The sequence below is a fragment of the Macaca nemestrina genome, chromosome 10 (assembly GCF_043159975.1).
Source record: "Macaca nemestrina isolate mMacNem1 chromosome 10, mMacNem.hap1, whole genome shotgun sequence".
NCBI classification, from domain to species: Eukaryota; Metazoa; Chordata; class Mammalia; order Primates; family Cercopithecidae; genus Macaca; species Macaca nemestrina.
In genome coordinates this window covers 44756024-44769423 of record NC_092134.1, presented here as the reverse complement: position 1 = coordinate 44769423, position 13400 = coordinate 44756024, and the positions used below count along the sequence as shown (strand labels likewise).

Sequence of the window (13400 nt, the reverse complement as noted above, 5' to 3'; positions counted from 1 at the left end):
CTGAGGTACACCATGACCTGGGCATTGTAAAAGGCAGCTTTTCTGTAAATACAGTAGTAGAAGATTGCAAAATTTAATGGGGAGCTTACCTTCTTATTACTATAGGGAAGAGGGAAGACTTCATTTGTCTTAAGGTAGTCTTTCAAAGTAGTTAAAACATTTCTTTCTCTATATATGCATATACACACACCAAACATGCCTATATGCATTTCATATGTGTCTGTGTATACAATAGGCATGACATGAGAGAATGCAACACACCAAATGAAAATTATAATAAAAGGTAAGGGAACATATGAGCACTGGGCAGTATAGGGTAAGGTGAAAGAGTAACAAGAGCCAGCTACAGAGAACGGAAAGTCATCTTACAGCAAATTTTGCATTTGGCTTTACAGAAAACAACGAGCATGCTGAGAAAAGTTAAGGGCTCTGAAAGCCAGAGTAAAATAAAAGATATATTAAATATACAAGAGAAAATCACGAACATATTTCGAATAAGAAGTCACACTATGAACCAGTGTTTACAGAAGAGTGTGACTAAAGGTTGAGTTTAGAAGGGCAAAAGAAAAGATCAGTGGCAGCAACTCATGAGATCATAAAGATGTCAGTGATGATAATGCTTCCTACCAAAAGAACTAAGCTTAGGAAAAGGCTCTGAGAGCTGAATCAGTATGTTTTGATAAAAGTGTGGAAAAGAAAGAACATGAGCAAATATGCCTCCAGAGTTCCACAACTAGGAGTCTGAGAAGATTCTGCTGCCTTACTTAAATAAGAAAGCAGAGGTAACCCCTTTATAAACCCTAAGAAGGGTCATGAAAGCAATTATGTGAAGGTATTCTACAGGTAAATCGAGATGCAGCATTGAAGAGAGAGTGAGACATCAGAAAGATGGATAAAGAGTTGGGACTCACTGGTTAGGAGCTACTGTCATGAATTAAGGACTTCTTAAAGACATTCTGGGCATGTACACAGCGTGTGAAATGGCAATGCCATGCTTGATTAGGCACACATTTAGCAAAACAAAATACCTTATCTCATTATCGTCTTCATTAATTTGTATATTTTCAACTGCCCTTGTAAGACTTGGCTGTCTCTTCTGGAAAAAGAAGAAACACACATGCTGTAAAACGATCAATGAATGGTCTAATATTTAAGAGGTAAGTGCACTCCACTTTTATCTTTTATGTCAATAACTCCAATAACAGTTTTTTTCAGCATGTAGCATGCAAAATGTTTTTGTAATAAAAAGTTATGAAAGTTGCACGGTACCATCAACTCAACATTTTTAGGATGTTGGGGGAGAAAGAGTAAGAAAGAAGTTGACATTTAATCAAATTCAAAAGACATTTCAAGAAGCTGAATCACAATGATTTTTGCACATTTTTAAATTTTAGACAGGCTTCAATAAGAAGAGAACAAAAGAGTAGAAATCCAAAAATAGCAGATAATACAAATGACATTTCTATTTATCTTTTAAGTATATCATATGATTTTTGGCAGATCTTCCTTTTCATATTTAGTTCAGGTTATTAACGCTAGTTCCTAATTCTTTTTTTTTTTTTTTTTTTTTTTTTTGAGACGGAGTCTTGCTCTGTCTCCCAGGCTGGAGTGCAGTGGCGCGATCTCCACTCACTGCAAGCTCCGCCTCCCGGGTTCACGCCATTCTCCTGCCTCAGCCTCCTGTGTGGCTGGGACTACAGGCGCCCGCCACCGCGCCCGGCTAATTTTTGTATTTTTAGTAGAGACGGGGTTTCACCATGTTAGTCAGGATGGTCTCGATCTCCTGACCTCGTGATCCGCCCATCTCGGCCTCCCAAAGTGCTGGGATTACAGGCGTGAGCCACCGCGCCCGGCAAGTTCCTAATTCTTAAGTGTGAATAATCAGCTACAGGGATTGTCTCCAGATGTAATGAGAAATGGGAAACTTTCTAAAATTTAAATTTTGTTTAGATTATAAACTAAGGTAGAATTCACTGTTTTCGTAATGGATCATTTCTTGAGGAAAAAAGATTAATAATTTATGTAAACATAGCATATTAAAAAAAGGAATGGCAACACTTACCTTCCAGTATAAGGCTCCAAAAGCAAAGCCAATTATAAGAGAAAAGAATGCTGGCAATGCCATGGCTGCCCAGTGTAGGCTGGAGTCTCCAGTGGGATTTTTGGCCTTCCCTATAATTTAAAGAACACAGTGATGAATACAGCATGTTCATCCTAGAAGTTTTGCTCTTATGCTGTGGTTGTTTTTAACTGTTTCCGTAACACATTCTGGACCTATATCTGTTTAAAGTATTCAAAAGATTGATTTTTCTGCTGAATATTGCTTTTGCAAGGCAATATAAGTCCAGGTAGTCTCCAAAAGATGAATGCATTAAAAAGGAAAGAAATCACAGAGACAGAAAGAAATCTTGCTTGGGTAATTCTGCCACATATGGAACACAGACTTAATATATTTCTGGGGGGGAAATGACTTACACTATCAAACAAATCTATCTCTCATGCCTTTATCTTGGTATTTGGCTACGTTGGGTCAGCCGGATGTCCCAGAATCAAGGTAGCCAAACACCACGTTCTTCCTGTTCTATACAAAGACCAAACCCAAGTCTTGAAATTCACCACTCAGGCCAAAGGAAAGACCAGACTCAAAAGCAAAAAGCAGCTTACTAAAGAGGGAGATATTCTGGAATTTGCTACCTAAAACCTTTCTCAGGCAGAAGGATAGCATCTAAGGAGGGGGCTTCAAACAAAGCTGTGTGGGAGACCTCACTAAGGAAAGCAGACCTGCTCTCTGAGGGTGCGGTGACTACCATGTTGACAGTTCCATCCCTAAGACTATGAGCCAAGATGCAATCCTGGAATCTGACTAAGACACAGCAGCAATCTTCCTGCAGGAGAGAGGGAGGGAGAAACACAGCAAAGACTAGGTGGTGGGGCGGCAGTGCGGGGGAGGGTTGGGGGAAGTGCCCATAGATTACTTAGCTTCACATCCTATAGAGGTCAATGTTATCTCACTTTTTTTATTTCACTTGTTCATGCGTGGGGCTTAAGAACCAGGTCTTTGGTCCATCAGGGATACTACTGTCCCTCTTGCAGGCAGACAAAAAGAATTTTATCAGAAGAGATTTGCTTAGACCTCCAGCGAATGACTTTCAATACTTTCCACTGCAGCTATCCAGTAGGAATCAATGAGATTTGAATTGTATGCCTCAAGGCCCAAATGAAGGCTATTTGGGGACAAAGCTTAAGCTGACAACAAAGTTTTGATTTTATGCAAAGATAGCCTGCAGAGAATTTGTGTGGAGAGGAAGCTCATCTGGGCAGGATTTGAGTGATCCCAAATTCCTGGGTTATTACCATATTAATTATATCTCCTTATTACCAAAACTATCCACTGTCCAGAAATCTTGGGAACTGACTTGTTTCATTTGACTAATAATAACCAACATCTGTAGACATATAGAACACAAAGAATTGTGCTATAATTTTGCTGAACTTCTTTTTAGAGTGAGCATTTTTAGGAGCACCATGCCTGTGACATGGTTATCTTGGTGTTTATGAAACAAGCAAATGAATATTCTTCCTTGATTCAGATCTGGAGCTCACTAAAGGTTCAACATAATTACTGATCCAAAGTCTTATTGCATCTCATTATTCTAGTACTTAATGATGAACTCTTACAAGACATCAGGTATGTCTCCAAGCACACGTGTACTAACTCACTTAAAACTCACAGAAACTCTGTGAAGGAGGTATTATGATCTTCCATTTGACCGAAGAGTCAACAGAGTTTAACTTGACTAGTATATGAGTCCAGGAAGGTTGAGTCAAGACTATTTCTAGAAGATGTATAAGGTAATGACAAAGTTAGGATTTCTTTCTCTATCATTTAGGTACTGTCTGCAAGGATCTCAAACATAAACATCTTTTAAACATTCTCTTTACTTACCATAAAGGATATTACTGTTATGCTATAAACATAATTTCCTTTGGATAACTAGTAGGTTTGTATGTTATTCCATTATCCCATGACTTTTCCTTACACACTCACAACTCTGTAATAAGTTTTCATATGCCCTGGTCCTCTGACATGGCCAACTTTCGAGTTAACCCTGAAAACTAGCATGCTTTCTTCAAATTTCCCTAACCCTTCTCCCAAAAAACAAGTCTTACCCCCTTTGTGTTACAACTAAAAACATTTGCATAATTCTATTATGATACATATTATGTACTGTACTATGAGTATTTACTTCTGTTTCTCTTAGAATGTGAGCACTGCAAAATCTTGTCTTGTGCATAGGTATCTAAGTGGCATATTCATGAATGACATCACCTAGCTAAAAGTTGCTGACAATGCAAGACTCAAAATTTTTTAAAAAGAAAGAAAAAGGAAACAATGAACAAAAAAGAAGCTTGTCCATTCATCTTGCAATTTAAAAAGTAATCTCTAATTCAGAGGCATGGGATTAAATAGGTATTTTATATTTAATTTGTCTTCTAAAATCAGTAGGAAAGACTTTTTGTTTCCAAACACGATGGTAGCAGACTAGCCTTTCCAACCTAAGTAATTATAATTCTGGACAAATTATGAGGCAACTCTTTTCAGAAATTAGGGAACAGCAGCACAAATGTGTAATTCGTGAGACAGGGAATCCACACTAAGTGAGGCTCATGTTTGCCCTGGCTTTCGGCTTTCAGCTCTCCTGTCTGGGGTGCACTTTCAGATTGAGGTGTGGAAGACAGAGTCCAGGCAAGGATCAATGGCCTCACTAAGGCAGGGAGTCAAAGATTGAAATTCAGGGCTGCTGATGTGGCTGGGGTTTCTAGATCTAGGTTATTTCAAAGAAGGGAGCCGTGCAAAGAAGGAGCATCAGAAATCTCTAGATGAATCTCCTTAAGTTACTGGTCCAATAATAAGCTTTATATGCACCAGTAGAGAAGTCACAAAACCTGACTAAAAAATAAAATAACAACAACAAAAGAAAACAAAAACCAAACCTTTGGGAAGCTATAATATTAATAGAGACCTTAGCAGTCACAGAACAATGGTGGACAAAGTTGTTACGACAAGCAATATTGGAGAGATTTTCTGAGTACTTTAGAGGTGTCTCAGATATTCCATGCCTTAGGAATAAGGCTACTTTCGTTTGTACCCAAGAATGTTTAAAAACAAGGCTGGGAGAAAAGATAAATCTCATCTGCTAGTATTCGAACCTCTTACCAAAACACAATTCAATAGCCTCTAAAGAAATGCTATAGAACTGAAAGATATTCAACAGCATAGAATTCATAATATCCGGCATTTAAACAATCACTAACCATTTAAAAGGAAATGTGACCCTTCCTTTTAATCAAGGAGGAAGAAGTCAATAGACATTAACTCTGGGATGACCTGTGTGTTGAAATTTGGAGACAAGAACTTTAGAGCAGCTATGATCATTATGCTTAAGTGATAAAAAAGAATTTTTTTTCATAATGAGTATGCAGATGGAAAATTCCAGCAGACAAAACACATTAAAAAATTAACTGGACATTCTAGAAGACAAAATATAAATGTATAAATAAAATAATTCACTGGATGAAAAATTCAGCAGATCAGAGATGGTAGAAGAAAAGGTCAATGAACTTGAAAGCAGACAAGTAGAAATTACTCAGAAGAACAGAGAGAAAAGAGGATAAATAAATGAATAAAACTTCTGTGACCTAAGACACACTAGCAAACTGCTAACATACATGCAAGTAGTATCTCAGAAAGAGAGAAGAGATAAAATGGATTAAAAAAAATTGAAAAAATTATGGCTATTTTTTCACCAAATTTCAGGGAAAACAAATTTATGTATCCAAAAGCTTGACAAATCTCAAGAAAGATAAATACAAAGAAAACCACTCGGAGGCATATTCTAGTTTAACTGTTAAAAGGAGAACACTTTGAAAGAAGGCAGAGGAAGAAACGACCTAGTACATGCAGGGAAAAAAATAAGACAAATGGTGGCTACTTTTTTTTTTTTTTTTTTCCAGAAACAGTATCTGCAGGAACACAATAGAGTGATATTTTTAAAAGACTAAAAGAAAAAAAAAAATTCTGTTTACTCAAACTTCAATATCTAGTAAAAAGTACCTGCTACATGGAAGACAAAAAAAGATATTTTTCCAATTAAAAAGAAAAAAGAATTTGCTGCCAGCGGATCTGTATTACAAGAGACGCCAAAGAATGTTTCTCAGCTTGAAGGAAATTAATACCAAATGGAAACTTGGACTGACAAGAGGGAATGAAAGGTACAGGAAATAACAAATATGCGGGTTAATATAAAAGACAATATATTTCTTCTTCTCTTACTTTAAAATACGTATGACAGTTCAAAGCAATAATTGAACTGCATTGTGTACTGTAGACTGTATTGTGAAATTTATAACTGATGTAGATATGTTACTATATGTCAGTGATGACACAAAAGATGGGTATGGGTAAGTACAACTATCCTGTTTCGAGGTTCTTGTATTTTTTCTCAAGTGCTACAACAGTAACTCTAAGTAGAAGATTACAAGTTAAAGTGTATACTTTAATTCCCCAAATAATCACAACATAATGCAAAAGGGTACTGTTGAAAAGCCCACAGTAATTAAAATTAAACACTAGAAAAAAAATGAAGTAGCCCAAAAAAGGGTGAGAAATAAGGAACGGAAGAGCAATACACAAATGAGACAGATAAAAAACAAATAAGAAAATGGTGGATTAAAATCCAACTATACCGATGATGTATTACACAGAAATGGATGAAACACTCTAATTAACAGAGACACACTAAATAAAATAGTGAAACCCAAGTGTATGTTGTCTACCAGAAATGTACTTAAAAATAAAGACAATAGACTGAAAATAAAGGAAAATCAAACATATACCATGAAAACAGTAAGCATAAGACTTGCTCTACTAATATCAGATAAAACACACTTCAAGCCTAAGAGCACTATCAGAGATAGAGGGATATTTCAGTAAGACTAAAAGGTCAATTAAACAGGGAAGATCTAACAACAATCAATGTATAAGCCCATAATAATAAAGCTTCAAGATATATGAAGCGAAAAACCCAAAACCAAAAGGAAAATCAGACAAATCCGTAATCAAAAGTAAACATTTTCAATTCCCTTTTCTCAATAATTAATAAAAATTAGATACAATGTTTAATAAGGAAGAGAAGATATAAACAACACTATCAACCATTTTGGCCAAATTTGAGTGCGCATTCAATAGTTAAATAATATACATAAAATAGTTTCAGCAGATTTCAAAAAAATTATAGAGTATGTTTTCTGACAACAAAATTCATAAACCAGTAACAAGAAGATATATAGGAAAACCTCAAACTTTTTGACATCAAACAACTCACTTTTATATTATCTGTGAATCAAAGAAGAAATCACAATTAACAAATATTTAGAAAAATAATAAAATCACAACATAAAAATGTGTGAGGTGCAGCTAAAGCAGTGTATATAAGAAAATTTATACATTTAAGTGCTTGTAATTAGCAAAAATAGTTTAAAATCAATGATCTAATTTTTCTACTTTGAAAGGCTAGAAAAAGCGGAGTAAATGAAACACAAAGCAAATGGAAGGAAATAATAAAGATTGGAAATCAATGAAATATAAGCAGAGAATTTAAGAAGACAGAGTTGCTTCTTTGAAAATTTAATAAAATCCATAGTTAGTAAGAAAGCTCTTAATTGACTAACACACAAAGAGGGCCGTAGTCCCTTTTTGACACTTTCAGAACTGATACGTAATTTAGAATTTTAGGTTTTAGAAGATTCTGTCCTGCAAATAATGTATAACATATACTGTCCCCAGTGAATCCTGGGTAGCATCCTGTAATCAAATACATTAATATTTCATTAGTAAAATATATATTCACTTTTGGAAAGATAAATAAATACTATAAATAGCCAAAAATCACTTCAGGTCAGGTTTTGGTGGCAACGAATTCCAAAATAAGTAAATTGCAATTTACAGGTTTTTTTTTTTTTTTAAATTTTGCATTGTAACAAGCTATTACGAATTAGTAATAAATTGCTACTTAGTTTCATAGACAGGTCTTCTAAGTCCCTGAACAAATGACAGTGCCCCATTTGTAAGTCTTAAGGGATGACCTTTTTAGCTTAGATCACAAGATGATTTTTTTTTCTTCCCGCACTTTCCATGAGGCCAGAGAGTATTTAGTAAATACAATAACCTTTATAATGACTTTGCCTGGATTTTAAAAGAAAACTGGGTTCTTGGCCAAAGAGGACAGACATTTCAGAAGAATAAGTCTATTCTCGTCAAACATATAATTCTGTAGTAAAATAACAGGATCATCAAATTTCAAAATGCACAATAGTAAATACTGATATACACAAAACTGAAAATATCTTTGGAATTCTATACAACCAGCATTTTTACACTCAATTTTAAACTTCTGGTTTTGTCAGGCACATTCCACACAGAATATATTTTAATGATTCAACAAAAAGCATAAATCATATTTCTAAAATTAATTTTATGTCTTATTTAAAATAACCTTAGCAGAAAATTTATTGGCCGAATTCTCTAAACATTATCTCCAGCTCTAGGGAAATTTAATTCTACAAACTTAAGTCTCAGGAAGACCATAAAAGGAATAACAGTAACAGAACAGTATCAATAGTAATAAGTGTAGAAGTTTCCTTGAAAGCCCATGCAATACTCCTATAGGTGCTAATTGGAGCCATGCATGCATTAAATCAGATATATGTACTTACTATTACTGCTACTGCTGTCATTCCTAAGGGAGCTGGCTGCAACAGGGGGTAACATAAATGGTTTTGTGACACTGACTCTGGAATCTAAATAGAAAGCAATAATGTGTCAGTGTTATATGGTGATTTGTATGACTTACAGAGTCCCTGAAAGGTGAAGTGTAATACCAGATTACTTGCCAGGTCTGCTTCCCAAATCTAGAGTATTCAGCTCTTATTTATTTCATACTGGGTCCTGCTATTCTATTTTACTAAGAAATTCACCATTGTCACCTTGTAGAACAAATACTTATTGAATAAATATGTTAATAAATACAAATAATGACACATTGATGGTAATTTCTTATTAAAAAAGAAAGCCATGAATCCAGGTTTGTATTACAGAGACCCAGTGAAGGGAAAAGAGAGTCTCAATACAGAGTAACTGGGGAGGATCAGAATTTGTGACTTCAGAATTAGATCCTTAAGAAAAAAATTTGAGAAGGAACATTAAGTTGACTGCAGGTACAGAATAATATAATGGTAACTACTGGCAAATATTAGATGAGAAAAGGTATGAGTGGCCATCTCATATACTGTTTACTCACAAACAGCTCACTGATTTGAAATTGATGAATACTGCTTTGGCTTGGAAACCAAGAAATCTACAATCATTAGTTTCTTCTGTGCTATTGATACTTGCTTTTTTATTAGACATACATGCACATTGTCTTGCTACAGCAAAACACAGAGGTAGATTCTTACTATATAGGGAAGATTTAAGTTTGTTGTTTACATTTGAACTGGAAATGCTTACATGTCTTACCTTTCTCAGGACTTAATGTCGAAGAAACCACACAATCACTAGTTTCAGATGCCACCACAAAGTCCTTGAAGGCATCAATGGATCTATTAAAAATTCTAAAGAATTCTTCAGGAGTAAAGAGCCTGGGTTCTGGGCTCTTGAATGATTTTTTTAGATCCTAGAACAAAAAAAATAGGATTACATTTTTCAAATAGTCTTTAGACTTAACTGAGGTCAAGATAATGGACTATAAATATGTCCCTCAAAGATTAAAGTATTTGGACTCTTACAACTAGCACTTTTAGATGGCTGTTTCAATGTATGTAATTCAAATTGGTAATGTGGGGTAGTGATCCCAGTGGGCTCACAAGTTGAATCTGGAGCAGTGAACACAATGTCATGGCAAATAATAATAATAATAATAACCTTGAAAACAAACTGGGGATATTTTTCTTTAGAGATGCTTATTAAAAACATCAGGGTTTATTTTTAAAAGACCTCTCCATTACAAGAAATTCTAGTCTTTAGAAAAAAAAAGACCTCTCCATAATGCATGCTCTAATATCCAAAAATTAGAAAGTCAGATGATACTAAATATTGGCAAGGGAACTATTATGTACTGCTGAGATAATGTAAATTGGTACATTTGATATTATCCAGTAAAGTTAGACATGTGCCCCTCCTGTGACTCAGAAATTCCATTCTCAGGTAAATACCCTAGTGAAACTATTGCACATACATACCATCAGACATATAAAAAGGTTTTTTGCAGCAATATCTGTATCACTATGTCAATCAAAAGAGAGTGGCTTAATACCTAGTGATACATTGAATTAGTGGAGTTCAGTTCAGGAGAAGGTTAACTACAGCTATATGCTTTAGAGTGGATACATCTTCTAAACCTAAAGCTGAGTGAAAGAAGCAAGTCCCAAAATAATAAAAATAGTATGATTAATTGATATAAAATTAATATAAAATTCCCCAAAGCAAATCAAAGCTATATTGTAGGGATACATAATGGATTATAAAGAAAAGTAGGTAACCAAAATAAACAACTATCTGTCACTTACTATGGACTATTCTAAGTGCGTTATATAGATTAACTCAATCTCCAAAACAACTGCGGAAATATCATCGGTAATCTCCTGGGTTCCCACCAAAGTGTCATGATTAGTAAATGCACATTCTTTGTTGTTTGCAGTGTTCCTCCCAACATCACCATTGACTTAACTCATTTACCTAACTTATCTTTAAGGCTCTAATGCATATGTTATTTCCTTTGTGACACCTTGTGTGATATATTCTTTTTGTGACCTCAACTTCTTTTGAATGCTGTCAGCACACTATATGCAGTAGTAATATGAAAGAGTGGTTAACACTACATTCTGACTTTGGAAATTAGAAAACAAAACAGTAGAAAGATTAAAGGTAGTGATTGGATTATTAGTATGGTAAGAATTATAAGATTGGAGAGCACAAATAGGATTGAAATTGGGTCTTACAGAGTAGCTGGAATTTAGATGGGAGACAGGAAAAAGAATTTAGGTATTAAGGTACAGAATCCTGTTTAAAACTTTGAATTTAAACTTATAGAAGTCTCCTAAGCTAATCTTTGGCCATTTGAACTGTATACCAAATCAGGTCTGCTAAGCATGATTCTGCTATAGACACAGTGTGATGAAAAAATGTAAAATTTTATTAATATTTATTTTGCTGGGTATGGTGTTAAAGTACTCATGACAAATCACCTAATGTCAACCCTGTTAGATGAATTCTGGCATTGTCCCCACTTTAAATATAAAGAAAGTGAGGTACAAAGAAGTTATGCTCACAGAACTCATTAGTGACAGAGCCAGAATTTAAACTCCAATATCCCACTCTCATTTTCTGGAGTACACTGCCTATTCCAGGTGTCGTGCCCATATCCTGAAGTTGGGGATGATCAGTTATCCAGTGACTCTGGGGAGCCAAAATGTATTTCTTTGTTGTGACCTATGGGGTGATTACATTATGGATAAAAGGACAGGGATATGTGTCTATTACAGACAATTTTCTATTTAAATGAACACTTGTAACTTAACAGGAAGATTTTGAGGACTTCACTTATGAAAAATGAAGATAAAGGCAGGACTGATTTTGCATTGTAATGTAAATAAGTTTTATTTTTATATTAGATGACAATATTTAAGTCTGAATGCACACTTCAGTATTGCACTATAACTGCAAATACTTGTTTTCTTTGCTCATCTGAACAAGATTTTTAAATTTGAAGTTTCTACAATCAAAATATCATAAAGGTGCCTCATTCTCCCCAACAGCACCAAGAAGCATGGGTTTTTAAAGAAGAGTAATGAAAAATAATCCCAATGAACACAAAGTTACCTTAGATGAGTTTTCTTTCACGCACTCCACAAGGTCATCCACTATATTGACAAGTTTGTCTATGATGGAATAATTACTCAAGCCTTCAGAAATATTTGAAAACTTGTCCAGAAGATCAGTCAAGCTGTCTGACAATTGTACTACCATCTCGCTTATCCAACAATGACTTGGCTGCAGGATATGAAAAAGGAGACAAAGCAGCTATTTTAATAAGTGCCATAAAACTCGGAGTACTCTTCAAAGCTATCATTTTAGTCACGCAAGTGATTCTCCTTCCTCAGCCTCTCGAGTAGCTCGGATGACAGGTGCCCGCCACCATGCCTGGCTACTTTTTTATTTTTAGTAGAGATGAGCTTTCAACATGTTGGCCAGGCTGTCTCAAACTCCTGCCCTCAAATGATCCGCCCGTCTCAGGCTCCCAACGTGCTGGGATTACAGGCATGAACCACTGTGCCTGGCCAGATTTTTAAAATTAATATACATTACTTAAAATGTTGTAAAAGGAGGAGAGAGGCTATTGTAACAGGAAGAGAAGGGACTAGTGTGACAGGAGGAGGAGGGACTATTGTAATAGGAGGAGGGACTCTTGTAACAGGAGGAGGAGGTTGTAAATTGCATACTTTATATGATTTTAACGTGTTATCTTTTCTTTTATAAATATCTTTCAAGTGGAAACTCTGATGTATTTTGAACTCTGCTGAAATGCTGCAGTGACAAAAATAAGATTATTATTAGGAATAGCTAACATTGAATTGGCTCATTAAAAGCATAAATAATTTAATAGAACTTGTAACAAAAATATTGTACTCAGAGTAATTGATGTCATGCAAAATAAATCACACTACTAAGCTTTATTTCTCTATTTACTAGTAGAATATCTCTGTGGGAAAAGTCAAGTCTTTCATTTATTTTTTTATACTTTAATTTTTTACAGAGACAGGCTCTCTCTCTGAGTCCTGGGCTATAGTGTGGGGGTGCAATCATGGTTCATGTTTCACTGCAACGTTGAATTCCTGGGCCCAAGTGATCTTCCCACTTCAGCCTCCCAAGTAGCTGGCACTACAAGACGCATGCTACCAAATCTGCTAATTTTTAAATTTTTCTATATAAATGGGGGTCTTGCTTTGTCGCCCAGGCTGCTCTTGAACTCTTGGCCTCAAGCAATCCTCCCTCTTCAGCATTCCAAAGTGCTGGGATTATAGGCGTGAGTCACTGCAGCTGGCTCAAGTCATTTATTTATTCTAAAGTATAGAAGGGACCACTTCATATTCATTTAACAGAACAGTTTTACTTAATATAATACAGCCAAAAAGGAAACAGGTTTATCTGCAGATAGGTAAGCCCCAATTCCTGGAACCATTAAATGTCATTCAAAACTTTTAGGATTGTTGGCTCTGGCTTCAGATAAGAAGGGTAAACAAAGCTCAACATGGGAATTTAGTTCGAGTGGCCATTTCAACTC

At 35.3% G+C, this 13400-nt stretch overlaps 1 protein-coding gene across 2 annotated transcripts in view; it reads right to left on the bottom strand.

The window, feature by feature from the left end:
* LOC105483765 (KIT ligand) overlaps positions 1 to 13400 on the bottom strand; it is an 87649-nt gene that overhangs the window by 12649 nt on the left and 61600 nt on the right. Inside the window, exons 4-8 of one of the 2 annotated variants that reach the window (XM_011744739.2) lie at positions 11939 to 12109; positions 9578 to 9734; positions 8776 to 8859; positions 2063 to 2172; positions 1029 to 1096 (exon numbers count right to left, since the gene is read on the bottom strand). In XM_011744739.2, the coding sequence (XP_011743041.1) occupies positions 1029 to 1096; positions 2063 to 2172; positions 8776 to 8859; positions 9578 to 9734; positions 11939 to 12109 (590 nt within the window). The remainder of the gene's footprint in view (positions 1 to 1028; positions 1097 to 2062; positions 2173 to 8775; positions 8860 to 9577; positions 9735 to 11938; positions 12110 to 13400) is intronic. The other variant, XM_011744740.2, reaches the window with a different exon arrangement.